The 15024-nt window shown below is 48.1% G+C and overlaps 3 protein-coding genes across 3 annotated transcripts in view; all 3 read left to right on the top strand.

Moving 5' to 3' along the window:
- The window catches only part of TSPEAR (thrombospondin type laminin G domain and EAR repeats), a 194815-nt gene that overhangs the window by 147859 nt on the left and 31932 nt on the right, over positions 1-15024 (top strand). The window lies entirely within an intron of this gene.
- LOC133251231 (keratin-associated protein 10-8-like) lies at positions 3136-4426 on the top strand. Its single transcript, XM_061423436.1, has 2 exons — positions 3136-3478; positions 3596-4426. Exons 1-2 carry the CDS (start codon positions 3269-3271, stop codon positions 3992-3994), a joined length of 609 nt encoding a protein of 202 aa, XP_061279420.1. The 5' UTR covers positions 3136-3268; the 3' UTR covers positions 3995-4426.
- On the top strand, positions 11342-12395 carry LOC133251227 (keratin-associated protein 10-8-like). Its single transcript, XM_061423421.1, has 2 exons — positions 11342-12067; positions 12176-12395. Exons 1-2 carry the CDS (start codon positions 11595-11597, stop codon positions 12354-12356), a joined length of 654 nt encoding a protein of 217 aa, XP_061279405.1. The 5' UTR covers positions 11342-11594; the 3' UTR covers positions 12357-12395.

The following is a 15024-nucleotide window of genomic DNA, read 5'->3' as shown; positions in this document are numbered from 1 at the left end:
CAAATAGGAAAAGGACTACATCAAGGCGATATATTGTCACTGTGCGTATTTAACTTACATGCAGAGTACATCATGAGAAATTTTGGGCTGGCTGAAGCTCAAGCTGAAATCAAGATTGCTGGGAGAAAGTCAATAACCTCAGATATGCAGATGACACCACCCTTATGGCAGAAAGTGAAGAAGAACTAAAGAGCCTCTTGATGAAGGTGAAAGAGGAGAGTGAAAAAATTGGCTTAAAGAAAACAGAAAACAAAGATTATGGCATCTGGTCCCATCACTTCAGGGGAAATAGATGGAAAAACAGTGGAAACAGTGGCAGACTTGATTTTGGGGGGCTCCAAAATCACTGCAGATGGTGACTGCAGCCATGAAATAAAAAGACGCTTACTCTTTAGAAGAAAAGTTATGACCAACCTAGAAAGCATATTCAAAAGCAGAGACATTACTCTACCAACAAAGGTCTGTCTAGTCTATGGTTTTTCCAGTAGTTGTGGGTGGATGTGAGAGTTGAACCATAAAGAAAGTTGAGCTCAGAAGAATTGATGCTTTGGAACTGTGGTGTTGGAGAAGACTCTTGAGAGTCCTTTGGACTGCAAGAGATCTAACCAGTCCATCCTAAAGGACATCAGTCCTGAATGTTCATGGGAAGGACTGATGCCGAAACTGAAACTACAATCCTTTGGCCACCTGATGCGAAGAGCTGACTCATTTGAAAAGACCCTGATGCTGGGAAAGTTTGAAGGTAGGAGGAGAAGGGGATGACAGAGCATGAGGTGGTTGGATGGTATCACTAACTCAGTGGACATGAGTTTAAGTAAACTCCAGGAGTTGGTGATGGACAGGGAGGCCTGACGTGCTGAAGTCCATGGGATCGCAGTCGGACATGACTGAGCAACTGAACTGACTGAATGTATGTTTATGGTGGGCTCTAAAAATCTGATGCTCTTGAATTTATGAGGCCCTTCCAGTCCAAACGCACCCACCTTGGTGCACTCAGCTCACAGTGGTTCATGTTCAGTCCTATCTTTACTGTTCTATCCTAGCTCTTCATTCTTCCTTGTTAGCAACTGAGCGATCACGTTTGGTGTCAGCGAAACACATGGTCTGTTTATTACATTTTCTCTCATCATAGTCAGGGATTTATGCTTTACCTCTGTTGGGCTTCCCTTGTGGCTCAGCTGCTAAAGAATCCGCCTGCAGTGCGGGAGACCTGGGTTGGATCCCTGGGTTGGGAAGATCCCCTGGAGAAGGGAAAGGCTACCCACTCCAGTATTCTGGCCTGGAGAACTCCTTGGACTGTATAATCTATGGGGTCACAAAAAGTCAGACACGACTGAGCAAATTTCACTACACTCTGTTGGAGTAAAAAGTGGCACCTCACCCCATATTCTTGCCTGGAGAATGCCATAGACAGAGGAACCTGGCAGGCTACAGTCCATGGGGTCACAAAGAATCGGACACGACTAAGCCCCTGAGCAAGCATGCATACTTTACCTCTGTGGAGTGGAGGAACTAGCAGTGTTTGTGCTGAAAACCACAGGGTTGATTTTCTGTGGTGTTAATTTTGCTGCTTCCTGCCTCTGTTGTAAATTTTCAGCTCAGCTGCCTGGTGCTAAGCTTCCCTGGACACGTGCTTCCTTCTGCGAGTAGCACTGAAGTTGGCCTGGGGGAAGGCCTGGCTAAGAGCCTCGGTCCTATACACAGACGGCTGGCTTCCAGTCCCAGTCCTGAGACTTTGGGCTGTGTGACCTGGACATGGTTGCTTAACTTCTCTGTGCCTGGGCTTCCTCACCTACTTACAGAAACTTCCTTGCTCAGTGGATGTGAAATCAAGTGACTTGGCAGGTGTAGAGCATTCAGCTCACCACCTGGCCTAGAACAGGTGCTCAGACAGTGTCATCTGACCCCACAGCCATGGTCAGGGCCACCGTGATGACCACTGCCCAGATGTCACTGTCTTCCCAGAGTCAGCCCTTGCTGACTTGCTGTTCCAGGCTCCCTGGGACCACATCTTCTTGTATCCACAAGGAAAACCAACTCTTGCCTGAGCTTTACTTCTGGGTGTTGCTTCGGGTCCTCGAGTCTCCGCGGCTCACACGTGGTTCTCCAGGAGGAGACCCTCCCTCTCTCTGAGTCTTTCAGGGCATCGCCCTTGAGGAAGGCAAACTCTGGCCACAGGGGCAGGTTGCTCGGCTGAGAAGTGTGGGGTGCACAGGGTGTGCTGTGAGCAGTTGGGTCTGGGTGAAAGGTTGATGAAAACAGCCCCTGACTCAGACACCTGTGAGCGCTGCTCCCTGAAATCTCCTAACAGACTCCACGTATGACCGTGCTCTGTTAACACTCCTCTCAGGCACACTGGCTGGGCTGCAGGGGACTAGATGTCCCTCTCACCATACTTCCTGCTGACAGAGCAGCTGCTGGGGGTGAGTGCCAGGATCTCCCCCCACCCCCTGCTGAACACGACTCTCACCTGGTTGCACCGTCACATCCTCTGGACCACTTGCATTTTACAGACGTGCACATGTCATATTACACCTAAGTTTAAAAATGCGTAAAATTCAAAATAATATTAAAAGTACTGCACCTCAAACAGAGGAGAGCTCAACATCTAAATTCACCAATTTAGAGAGATGATCACCTCTAAACCTCACTCAGCATTGTTCCTGTTGTTCAGTCGCTCAGTCGTGTCCCCGTGTTCGTGAGCCCATGGACTACAGGACAGCAGGCTTCCCTGTCCTTCACCATCTCCAGCAGCAGGAACAAACTCATGTCCATTGAGTCAATGAGACTCTCTAACCAGTTTGTCCTCTATTGTCCCTGTCTCCTCCTGCTTTAATCTTGCCAGGCATCAGGGTCTTTTCTAATGAGTCAGCTCTTTGAATCAGTGGCCAAAGGATTGGAGCTTCAGCTTCAGCCTCAGGCCTTCCAATGAATATTCAGGGTTCATTTCATGTAGGATCTTACCTAGATATTTTCTATATCTTTTCTGGAGCCAAACAAAGGAGAAATGGAAAAACATCCTGCAACATGGGATATTTACGCTCACAGGTTAATGAGTAAAAACAATTGTGGAAACTATGCCAGCACTAATGAGGGGCTCCTTCAGCCAGTCTCAACCCCAACAAGGAAGGGAGGGCCTGGAAGTCTCCTGTGGGGACAACACAAGCCAGGGGCCAGGTATAAAAGCCCTGCATCCCCAAGCACCTCACACACACAGCTCATACACTCACACACACTCAAACCCTCCTCCAGCCCCACCACCTCCACCATGGCAGCCTCCACCCTGTCTGTCTGCTCCAGCGACCTGAGCTATGACTGTCCAGAGAGCTGCTGCGAGCCCCCCTGCTGTGCCCCCAGCTCCTGTGCCCCGGCCGCCCGCCTGACCCTCCTCTGTGCCCCCGTGAGCTGTGAGTCCAGCCCCTGCTGCCAGCCAGCCTGCAGCAGCTCCTCCCCCTGCCAGCAGGCCTGCTGTGAGCCCGTCTGCTGCAGGCCCGTCTGCTGCACACCTGTCTGCTGCAGACCTGTCTGCTGCACACCTGTCTGCTGCAGGCCGGTCTGCTGCACACCTGTCTGCTGCAGGCCGGTCTGCTGTGAGGCCTCCCCCTGTTCTACTTCCTCATGTTGCCAGCAGTCAAGCTGCCAGCCCTCCTGCTGCACTTCCTCCCCCTGCCAGCAGGCCTGCTGTGAGCCCGTCTGCTGCACCCCTGTCTGCTGCAGGCCCGTCTGCTGCACCCCTGTCTGCTGCACACCTGTCTGCTGCAGGCCCGTGTGCTGTGAGGCCTCCCCCTGCTCAGCCCCCTCGTCCTGCTGCAGACCCTCCACCTCTGTGTCCCTCCTCTGCCGCCCCGTGTGCCGCCCCGCCTGCTGTGTGCCCGATTCTTCCTGCCAGCCCAGCTGCTGCCGCCCGGCCTCCTCCGTGTCCCTCCTCTGCAGGCCCGCATGCTCACGCCCGGCCTGCTGCATCCCAACCTCAGCCCCGGAGCCCTGCTGCTGACCTGGCATGTCACCACAGAGCCAGCCGAGCTCAGGTTCCACCTATGACTTGGTCCTCTGTCCTGACCTAGGCTGGGTGGTTGCCCTCACTCAGGACAGGGTCCCCGATGTCTCCACTGTCCTGACTGACTGACCTCTCACTCCTGCCCCAGGAACCCTGACTTCACGGCTCCCTGGGGCTTCTGCCTCCCAGGAGTCGCCTCTAGCTGTCTCTGGGTCACCTGCCCCCCTACCCCTCCAGATCCTCTAGCTGGGTCACTTGGCCTTGACTTCCAACCAGTCAGCACCCCATCAGGCACCTGGATAAATAAACTCATGTCATCACCTGATTGCTCCCTTCATGTGGTTCTCTGTTGGGTGGGTGCAGGGGTGGAAGGAAGCACACGATTGTGACCTGACACTAGTGTCCTCCAGCCGAGAGCATTTCTGTCAGGAAGTGAGTGTGTTAGTCCTGAGACTAACAAATGTCCAACTCTCTGAGACCCCATAGACTGTAGCCCACCAGGTTCCTCTGTCCATGGAATTCTCCAGGCAAGAATACTGGAGTGGGTTGCTATTCCCTTCTCCAGGGGATCTTCCTGACTCAGGGTTGGAACCTGGATGTCCTGCATTGCAGGCAGGTTCTTTACTGTCTGAGTTACTGGGGAAGCCCCGGCAGTAAGTGACTGAGACCCCAAAGGGCATTGGCCTGACCTCTCTGGGTAGGGCCGCCATGTGGGGCTCCTGCTTCTCCAGGAAGTCAGTGCCTGCTCAGGCCCTGGCCCGTGGCTGGTCCCCTGCAGACCTGTCATGGTCTGGGGGTTTCTCAGGCTCCCTGGACTGTTCCTGCCCACTTGAAACATATGGAACTGGCCCCTTGAGTCCGCTCGATGCAGGTGACCTAAGGACCCCTGTGACACAACCTCTAGGTGGCTGGGGTCACCCCTTTGGTCAGCCAGGGGGTCTGCACTTTTAGCAGAAATGTGGTGGGAGGGGGGAGGGCTGCTCCAACCGTGTGGGGTGAGAGGGCCTGGATGAACTTCCCCCCCGACTGATCCAGAGAACTAACAAGGTCCGGACACAAGGAGGTTGAGATGCTGGACTTGAGGAGGACAGCACAGGCCCACCTGGGAGGGGAAAGAAACTGAGTGGGTCTCACAGCTGCCCAGCTCATCCCCTCGAGAATGTTTCCAGGACCCAGGCCAGAAACCCAGGTGGAGTGCCATGGATCCCTCAGTTTTAGAGCTGGTCTGGGAATTGGGGGCGTTGTGGGGCAGCTAGTGTCCGGGGTCAGGATGCCAGAGAGAAGAGAGCTGTTCTGAGAAACTCCCCTGTCCACGGAGGGCCTCCCTTAAGTGTCCCCTGAGAAATGATAAGCAAACAGGTGTGAAGCTGAGCCTGGGAAAACCCATAAAGTTAGCTGGACTGATTGGCAGAGATGAGAGACAGCCTTAAATGGACCTGCCCCCACCAGCCTGTTGGAAATATTCATAAGTCTCAGGACATGGGGTGGCTCTTCCGAAGGATTTTGCCTCAATTCTGAGAGAAAATAGTAGGAATGGAAGAGGAGAACTTAGCACAGACCCCCAGATATTAAAAGGAAATACAATAAGCAATTAAGGTAATATGGACTCATTCTTTGAAGGCAGAAATAACCAAAATTCACTTAAAAAACCCCAGATCTCCTCAATTGTCCTGTATCAACTTAACATATCTTGTTTTTTAGGGTAGTTTTAGGTTCAGAGCAAAACTGAGTGGGAGGTATAGAGTTCCTATATAGTCGCACCCTCACACAGGTGCAGCCTACCCCACCATCAGTATCTTGTGATTTGATGCATTTGTTACAAATGGGCTACATTCCTTATAATGGATAAACCTACACTGACATGTTAATATCACCCAAAGTCTATTGTTTACATAGAGTTCACCCTTGCTGTTGCTAAGTTCTATGTGTTTTGATAACTGTATTATAGCACATGTGGAGCATTACGGAATAGTTTCCCTGCCCTAAAAATCCTCTGTGCTCCATCCGTTCATCTCTTCTTCCCTGCTAACCCTGGCAACCACTGATCTTTTTACCGACTCCATAGTTTTGTCTTTTCCAGAATGTCATATCCTTGGAACCATCAGGAGTGGAAACTTTTCAGATTGGCTTCTTTCACTTAGGACTGTGCACTTACGTTTCCTTCATGTTCCTTCATGCCTTATAGCCTTTTTCTATTTTTTTTATTGAGGGAAAATATTCATAACACAAAGTTTACAACCTTAACCACTTTAAAGTGTACAGTTCAGTGGTATTAAGTACATTCATAACCATGTGTAACCATCACCACTGTCCATACTTGGAACTCTTTATCTTGCAAAACAAACTCTATACACATTAAACAACAATTCCCATACTTCCTTTCTCACAGCTCCTGGAAAGCATCATTCTACTTTTTGTCTCTAAAGTACTTCGTGTAAGTGAAATCCCAAAGTGTTTGTCTTTTTGTGACTGGCTTATTTATCTTACCATAATGTCCTCATGCTTTGTCCATAAGTGCCGGATTTACTTCCTGTTAACGGGTGAATAATATTCCATTCTATGGGTATACCTCATTTTGCTTATCCATTCATCCATCAGTGAACACCTGAATGGCTTCCACTTTTCAGCTATTGTGAAAAATGCTTCTGTGAATGTGATTTTACAAATAGCTCTTCAAGATTCAGCTTTCAATTCTTTTCAGCATGGACCTAGTAGAAATACTGGATCATACAGTAATTCTACTTTTAATTTTGAAGAACCATCATACTGATTTCCACGTAGATGTACCAGTTCATGTTCCCACCAACAGTGTACAAGCGTTCCAGTTTCTTCACAGTCTCACCAGTATTTATGTTGTTTTTTAAAATAAATGGTCATTATACTAAGAGGTATAAGGTGGTACCTCACTGTAGTTTTGATTTGCATTTCTCTAATGATTAGTTCTATTGAGTATATTTTCATGTGCTTATTGGCCATTTGTATATCTTCTTTGGAAAAATGTCTATTCGTGGTCTTTGCTCATTTTTGAGTTAGGTTTTTTGTTGTGGTTGTTATTGAGTTTTAGGAGTTCTCTATATTTTCTGGATATCAATCTCTTATCAGATATATGATTTTCAAATATTTCCTCATATTTCTTTGGGTTACCTTTGTTCTCTGTTGATACTACATTTTGATGAAAAATATTTAAAATTTTCATAAAGTCCAGTTTTTATATTTTCTTATGCTGCTGTGTGATTGGTGTCATATCCAGGAAATGACTGCCAAATTCAAGGTTGTGAAGTTTTGTCCTATTTTTTTCTTCAAAGAGTTTTATAGTTACAGATCTTACATTTAGATTGAGGATCCACTTTGAGTTAATTTTGTGTATGACATTAGGTATGGATCTAACTTCATTCTTATGCATGTGAATATCCAATTTCCCTAGAACCATTTGTTGAAAAGACTGTCTTTTCTCCAGTGAATGGACTTAATGCCCTTGTCAAAGATGGTTTGACCTAACGTGTGAGGGTTTGTTTTTGGATCCTGTATTCTCTTCCATTGATCTCTATGTCTGACTTTGTGCCAGTACCACTCTATTTGATTACTGTCGCTTTGTAGTGAGCTTTGAAATCAGGGAGTATGATTCCTCTGGCTTTGTTCTTCTTCAGGATTTTTTTTTTTTTTTTTGGTTATTCAAGGTCCCTTAAGATTCCATATGAATTTTGGAATGAGTTTTTTTTTATTTCTGTGAGAAGTCATCAAGATGTTGATAGCAACTATATTAAATATATAGATTGGTTTGGATAGTAATGATATCTTAACAATATTAAAGCTTGAATCCATAAATATGGGGTGTCTTTCCATTTACTTATGTCTTCTTTCATTTCTTTCAACAATGATTTGTAGTTTTCACTGGATAAGTTTTTGACCTCGTTGATTAACTCCTAAGTATTTTACTTTTTTGATGATATTCTAAATGGAATCATTTTTGTAGTTTCATTTTAGGGTTATTCATTATTAGTTTATAGAAATACAACTAATTTTTTGTATATTGACTTTGTATCCTGCTGTTTTGCTGAATTCACATATTAGTTGTAATGGTTTTGTGTGTAGGTATGGAATTTTTCGGATTTTGTACATATAAGGATTATGTATATATAACATCTGTGAATGGATGATTTTACTTCTTCTTTTTCCACTTGATGCTGATAAGTCACTTCAGTCATGTCTGACTCTGTGCGACCCCATAGATGGCAGCCCACCAGGCTCCCCCATCTCTGGGATTCTCCAGGCAAGAACACTGGAGTGTGTATATGTACCACAGCTTTCTTATCCATTCATATACACAATGGAGTATTACTCAGCCATTAAAAAGAATACATTTGAATCAGTTCTAATGAGGTGGATGAAACTGGAGCCTATTATACAGAGTGAAGTAAGCCAGAAAGAAAAACACCAATACAGTATACTAACGCATATATATGGAATTTAGAAAGATGGTAACAATAACCCTGTATCCGAGACAGCAAAAGAGACACTGATGTATAGAACAGTCTTTTGGACTCTGTGGGAGAGGGAGAGGGTGGGATGATATGGGACAATGGCATTGAAACATGTATAATATCATATATGAAATGAGTCGCCAGTCCAGGTTCGATGCATGATACTGGATGCTTGGGTCTGGTGCACTGGGACAACCCAGAGGGATGGTACAGGGAGGGTTCAGGATGGGGAACACGTGTATACCTGTGGCAGATTCATGTTGATATATGACAAAACCAATACAATATTGTAAAGTTAAAAAAAAAAAAACTGGAGAGGGTTGCCATTTCTTTCTCCAATGCATGAAAGTGAAAAGTGAAAGGGAAGTCGCTCTGTCGTGCCCAACTCTTAGCGACTGCATGGGCTACAGCCTACCAGGCTCCTCCGTCCATGGGTGTTTCCAGGCAAGAGTACTGGAGTGGGTTACCATTGCCTTCTCCGTTTTTCAACTTAAATCCCTTTTATTTTTCCTTTTGTCAAGCTGGTAAAGGATCTGCCTGCAATGCAGGATACCCAGATTTGATTCTTGGGTTGGGAAGATCCCCTGGAGAAGTGACAGACTACCCACACCGGGGCTTCCCTGGTGGCTGAGATGTATGGGTTGAATCCCTGGCTTGGAAAGATCGCCTGGAGGAGGGCTTGGCAACCCACTCCAGTATTCTTGCCTGGAAAATCCCCGTAGACAGAGGAGCCTGGCGGGCTACAGTCCATGGGGTCATGAAGAGTGGGACACGACTAAGCGACTAAACACAACACATCACCTCCAAATTGATCTATAGATTCAAAGTAATTCCAATAACAAATAGGATTTCTTTGTTAGTATCAATAAGTTAACCCTAAAATTATTTGGAAAGGCAAAGGAGCTCAAGGAGCCACAAAATTTGAAAATGAGGAAGAAAGTTGGAGGTTTTATCCTATCTGACTTTAGTATTTACCATGCTGCTGCTGCTGCTAAGTCGCTTCAGTCGTGTCTGACTCTGTGCGACCCCATAGACGGCAGCCCACCAGGCTCCCCCGTCCCTGGGATTCTCCAGGCAAGAACACTGGAGTGGGTTGCCATTTCCTTCTCCAGTGCATGAAAGTGAAAAGTGAAAGTGAAGTCGCTCAGTCGTGTCCGACTCTTAGCGACCCCATGGACTGCAGCCCACCAGGCTCCTCTGTCCATGGGATTTTCCAGGCAAGGGTACTGGAGTGGGGTGCCAATAATCAAAACAGTCCAATGCTAGCAAAGGTACAGGCCCAGATGAATGATACAGAAAAGAATCCCAGGGACGGGGGAGCCTGGTGGGCTGCCATCTATGGGGTCGCACAGAGTCGGACACGACTGAAGCGACTTAGCAGCAGCAGCAGCAGCAGCAGAGGAAGACATAGGAGAAAATCTTTGTGACCTTGTGGTTAGACAGAGTTCTTAGATTCAATACCAAAAGCATGATCGCTAAAAGAAAAAAAGGAATACCCTGGACTTTATCAGTATTAAATTGTATTGTTCATCAAAAGGCACTCTTAAAGAATGAAAACACAAGCCATAGACTTGGAGAAAATATTTGCAAATCACACATCTGACTAAAGTACTTATATCCAAAATATATAAAGAACACTCAAAATCCAACATCAAGAAAAACTAACAAAGAAAAGGGCGTAAAGATTTGATGAAATACCAAAGAAGATGCAGGGATGGCAAATAAGCATATAAAATGAAGCTCCGCATCATTACTCAGTAGGGAAGTGCAAATTAAAACTGCCACAAAGTCCCCTTCATACCTATGAGAAAGGCTAGAATTAAAAACCAATACCATGCCAGTGTAGGCAAGGACCTCCTAGAAAAGTCACAACTGCAGTGATTTTGAATTAGCACTGGCCTGGGGCTTTGGACCGAAGGAGGAGCTGATTCCAGTGGGACAGGAGTTTGGGGGCCTCTATGGTCTGGTGGCAGTATGTCTGCATTTGTCAAACTCAGAGAACTGCACGCAGAAAAGAGTCTGTCAAAGGCCAAGGTGCGGGGCAGCCATCAGGCACTTGCTTCTACAGGGTCAAGCTGATGGACCTCCGCTGCCTCTGTCTGCTTTTTGCTGACTTTGTTGTTCTTTATTATTCTTTCTTATATTCTGCCTGCCCTTGAGCTCGCTCTTTTTCTGGACCATGTACTCTCAAGGTGGTTTTTGTAGAAACTATACGAGTGGCTTCTTTTCAGAATAGCTGTCTTATCCAAAATGCTCTAATCTCCATCCGCCTGATAATCCATTTCCTCAGACTTTCAAGAGTTGGTTGCACTGTCTTCAGATATGTTGATTGGCTGAGCGAAGTCAGATGCCAAACTCTCTGGAAGCTTTTAGGCTGTTTCCTCGTATTTGGCGTCAGACATTTCACCAGTGTGTCAGATATGCACTGTTTTCCATTCATCTTGTCCTAGTTCAGTCAAAGTTCCAATCTGAAGCACCATGTTTCTTTCCCTTCTCTCTGGAAAATGTTCTGTTTCTCCCTTCGCTGTGCACATTCTGTCCTTGGAAACCTCGTCTGACGCAGCTGGACCTTCCCTCCATCCTGCGCTGTGCTTGAGACATGTCTTGGTTCTTCTCACTCACTCCTTCTCCCTTTGGCTGGTCTGTCCACTGTTCAGCCCTGGTTCTTGAGAGGGATGTCCTACAGCAGGTGACAGCACTGTCCCAGCTTTGAGCTCTGCGATACCAAGTCTCTGAGACAGGGGTTCACAGCCACTCCCCTGCAGAGCCATGGAGCCAGGTGGGAGGCGAGAGCCTGCAGGCACACACGGGTGGGGCTCTGGGACCCTAGATTTAATCCTGTGTTTGCTTAGAGAACCTCACACAGCTCAGGGGTGATCCAGCCCTCAACCAGGACATGCATTTTACAAGCAGCAAACTCTTGTGTAAATAAACAAGAAGTAATAGGGGCTCAAAACACCAACAAGGAAAGGGAAGCCTCAGGGAGCCTTAAGCTGGCCCAACACACACCTGGACGGGGTATAAAAGGCCCACAGCCCTGAGCAGCACTCACACACTCACTCACTCACTCACACACACTCACATCCTCACCCTCCTCCAGGCCCACCACCTCCACCATGGCTTCCTCTGCCTTGTCTGTCTGCTCCAGTGACCTGAGCTACAGCAACCGGGTCTGCCTGCCTGGGTCCTGTGACTCCTGCACTGGCTCCTCCTGGCAGGTGGACGACTGTCCAGAGAGCTGCTGTGAGCCCCCCTGCTGTGCCCCCAGCTGCTGTGCCCCGGCCCCCCGCCTGACCCTCCTCTGTGCCCCAGTGAGCAGCGAGTCCAGCCCCTGCTGCCAGCCAGCCTGCAGCAGCTCCTGCACAGACTTGTGCTGCCAGCAGTCTAGCTGCCAGCCCTCCTGCTGCACCTCCTCCCCTTGCCAGCAGGCCAGCTGTGAGCCCATCTGCTGCAGGCCTGTCTGCTGCACACCTGTCTGCTGCAGGCCCATCTGCTGCACACCTCTCTGCTGCAGGCCTGTCTGCTGCACACCTGTCTGCTGCAGGCCAGTCTGCTGCACACCTGTCTGCTGCAGGCCTGTCTGCTGCAGGCCCGTCTGCTGCACACCTGTCTGCTGCAGGCCCGTGTGCTGTGAGTCCTCCCCTTGCTCAGCCTCCTTGTGCTGCCAGCTCAACCCCTGCTCCTCGGTCAGTTGCAGACCCTCCTCCTCCGTGTCCCTTCTCTGCCGTCCTGTGTGCCGCCCAGCCTGCTTTGTGCCCACCTCCTCCTGCCAGCCCAGCTGCTGCCGCCCGGCCTCCAGCGTGTCCCTGCTCTGCCGGCCCGCGTGCTCCCGCCCTGCTTGCTGCATCCCAACCTCAGCCCCAGAGCCCTGTTGCTGACCTGGCACATTGCCAACTCCTTCCAGGGCCAATGCTGACTTTCACCTGAAATTTCTGTAGCCTTAGGCCAGTCTGGGGTCTCCTTCTGCCCCAGAGTTTCCTGTGAGCCGCCTGGGCTGGCTCCTAGTTCCCTCCAGGCCCTGAGTGTCAGCCAGCATGCTGCTCTCCATCCTTGTTGGTCATGGATTTTGTCCTGACCTAGGTGAGGGGTCTGCCTGTTAACAAATAAAGACATTGTCATGTCATCTCTGTGCCTTGAGTGCATATCTCTTCAAACTCTGGGAAAGACCTTTGTTGTTGGCAGTGGTCTGGGCTGGTTTAGAAACCTGGCCTTGAGTTGTATCCAGGACAGTAACATCATCAGGCATGGCTAAATACACCCTGCTACTCTCTGCCAGGGTGTCCTGAGGCCATAATTCAACTGCAGCCTCCAGTCCAGAATATCCTGCTCAACAGTAGACCCCTGCATGAAGTGAGTGATGGGGTGGCAGTGGGGCATATGTCCAGGCCCCAAAGCATGCACACTGGAAACATGGGGCTTCCCTAGGGACAAAGGAGACCCCGTTTAGTAAACATCTGCCTTGAATACGTAAAGCTTACTCCAGAAACAGCTTCAGACAGGCTGGTGCCAGCCGTTCCCTAGTGCCCTGGACAGGAGTGTGAGTGCTTCCCTCTGTGTGCGAAGGTCTGGATGGTGAGAGCCACATGCAGTGATGTTGGGAGCCTGTGTGAGTCAGGGTTCTCCAGAGAAAGAACCCATAAGACATGTGCACGTATGCAGAGATTGATGTTGAGGAGCTAGCTCACACAGTTTGGAGGCGGGCCAGACCCAAATCTACAGGGTGAGCTTCCAGGGAAGAGTCGGTGTTGCAGCTACAGAGGACCAGCTGGTAGAATCTCTTTCTCCTTGGGGGACCTCAGTCTGTTGTCACCGTCTTCACTGCTTGGGTGTAGCCCACCCACATTTTGTAGGGCAATCTGTTTTACTCCTAGTCCACTGATTTCAGTATTGTTCTCATCTAAGAAGCAACTGTGTCATGATCCAGACATGTTTACCCAGACAACTGGGCACCATGGCCTGGTCAGTTGACACTTGAAACTATCCATCACAGGGACCAACAGCCAAGGGGGATGGGCTATTTGGAAATGACAGGTGCTTGCTGGGCGATGCCCTCAGGAATTGAAGTATTAAGGCAGCTATCCCTCTGGGGAAATACAGGGAGGAGGGACATACCCTGGCCCTTTAGGACAGTGCTGGGTAGGCACCTGCGGGGCAGTGTGAAGGGCCTTGACTAGGGGCCTCATATGTAACTGTACCTCTTATAATACGCATGCATGTGTGCTGAGTTGCTTCAAGCATGTCTGATTCTTTATGACCTTATGGGCTGTAACCTGCCTGACTCTTCTGTCCATGAGCTTCTCCAGGCAAGAGTACAGGAGTGGGTTTTTATGCCCTCCTCCAGGGGCTCTTCCTGACCCAGAGGTCAAATCTCTGTCTTTTGCAGTTCCTGCTGGCAGGCAAATACTTTACTGCTGAGCCACAGGGGAAGCCCAACTGTTATAATAGCCACATTTAAAAGTGAAAAAAGACAGGTAGAGTTTATTTAATTACATTTTATTAACCCAATATATGCAAAATGTTTAAAAAGATGGGAATACCAGACCACCCTACCTGTTTCCTGAGAAACATGTATGTGGGTCAAGAGCCACCATTAAAACTGGATATGTAACAGTGGACTGGTTCCAAATTGGGAAAGGAGTATCAAGGCTGTATATTTTCATGCTGCTTATTTAGCTTATATGCAGAGTACATCATGCAAAATGCCAGGCAGGATGAAGTATAAGCTGGAATCAAGATGGCTAGGAGAAATATCAACAAACTCAGCTATGCAGATGATACCACCCTTATGGCAGAAAGTGAAGAGAAACTAAAGAGCCTCTTGATGAGGGTGAAAGAGGAGAGTGAAAAAGCTGACATGAAACTCAGCATTCAAAAAACGAAGATCATGGCATCTGGTCCCATCATTTCATGGGAAATATATGGGGAAACAATGGAAACAGTGACAGACTTTATTTCTGGGGGCTCCAAAATCACTGCAGATGGTGACTGCAGCCATGAAATTAAAAGATGCTTGCTCCTTAGAAGAAAAGCTATGACCAACCTAGACAGCATATTAAGAAGCTGCGACATTACTTTGCCAACAAAGCTCTGTCTAGTTAAGCTGTCGTTTTTCCAGTGGTCATGTACGTATGTGAGAGTTGGACCATAAAGAAGGCTGGGCACCAAAGAATTGATGCTTTTGAACTGTGGTGTTGGAAAAGATTCTTGAGAGTCCCTTGGACAGCAAGGAGATCAAGCCTGACTATTCATTGGAAGGACTGATGCTAAAGCTGAAGCTCCAATACTGTGGCCACCTGATGGGAAGAGCTGACTCATTAGAAAAGACTCTAATGTTGGGAAGATTGATAGCAAATGGAATAGAGAGAGGCAGAGGGTGAGATGCTTAGATAGCATCATCGACTCAGTGGGTATGAATTTGAGCAAACTCTAGGAGACAGTGGAGGACAGAGGAGCCTGGCGTGCTGCAGTCCATAGGGTCACAAAGAATTGGACTTAGCTTAGTGACTGAACAACAACAACAATCCAAAAGCTTAGTGTTTCAATACA

Source organism: Bos javanicus, chromosome 1 (genome assembly GCF_032452875.1).
Source record: "Bos javanicus breed banteng chromosome 1, ARS-OSU_banteng_1.0, whole genome shotgun sequence".
NCBI classification, from domain to species: domain Eukaryota; kingdom Metazoa; phylum Chordata; class Mammalia; order Artiodactyla; family Bovidae; genus Bos; species Bos javanicus.
Note: the sequence above shows the minus strand (reverse complement) of the source record. Positions and strands in the feature narration are given on the sequence as shown.

What these genes read in the sequence shown, in the direction of transcription:
- LOC133251231 (XM_061423436.1), top strand. Translation starts at nt 3,269, where the DNA reads ATGGCAGCCTCCACCCTGTCTGTCTGCTCCAGCGACCTGAGCTATGAC. An exon ending in AGCAGGCCTGCTGTGAGCCC is followed by an intron (nt 3,479 to 3,595) that starts GTCTGCTGCAGG and finishes GTCTGCTGTGAG; the next exon opens with GCCTCCCCCTGTTCTACTTC.
- LOC133251227 (XM_061423421.1), top strand. Translation starts at nt 11,595, where the DNA reads ATGGCTTCCTCTGCCTTGTCTGTCTGCTCCAGTGACCTGAGCTACAGC. An exon ending in TGCAGGCCTGTCTGCTGCAG is followed by an intron (nt 12,068 to 12,175) that starts GCCCGTCTGCTG and finishes GGTCAGTTGCAG; the next exon opens with ACCCTCCTCCTCCGTGTCCC.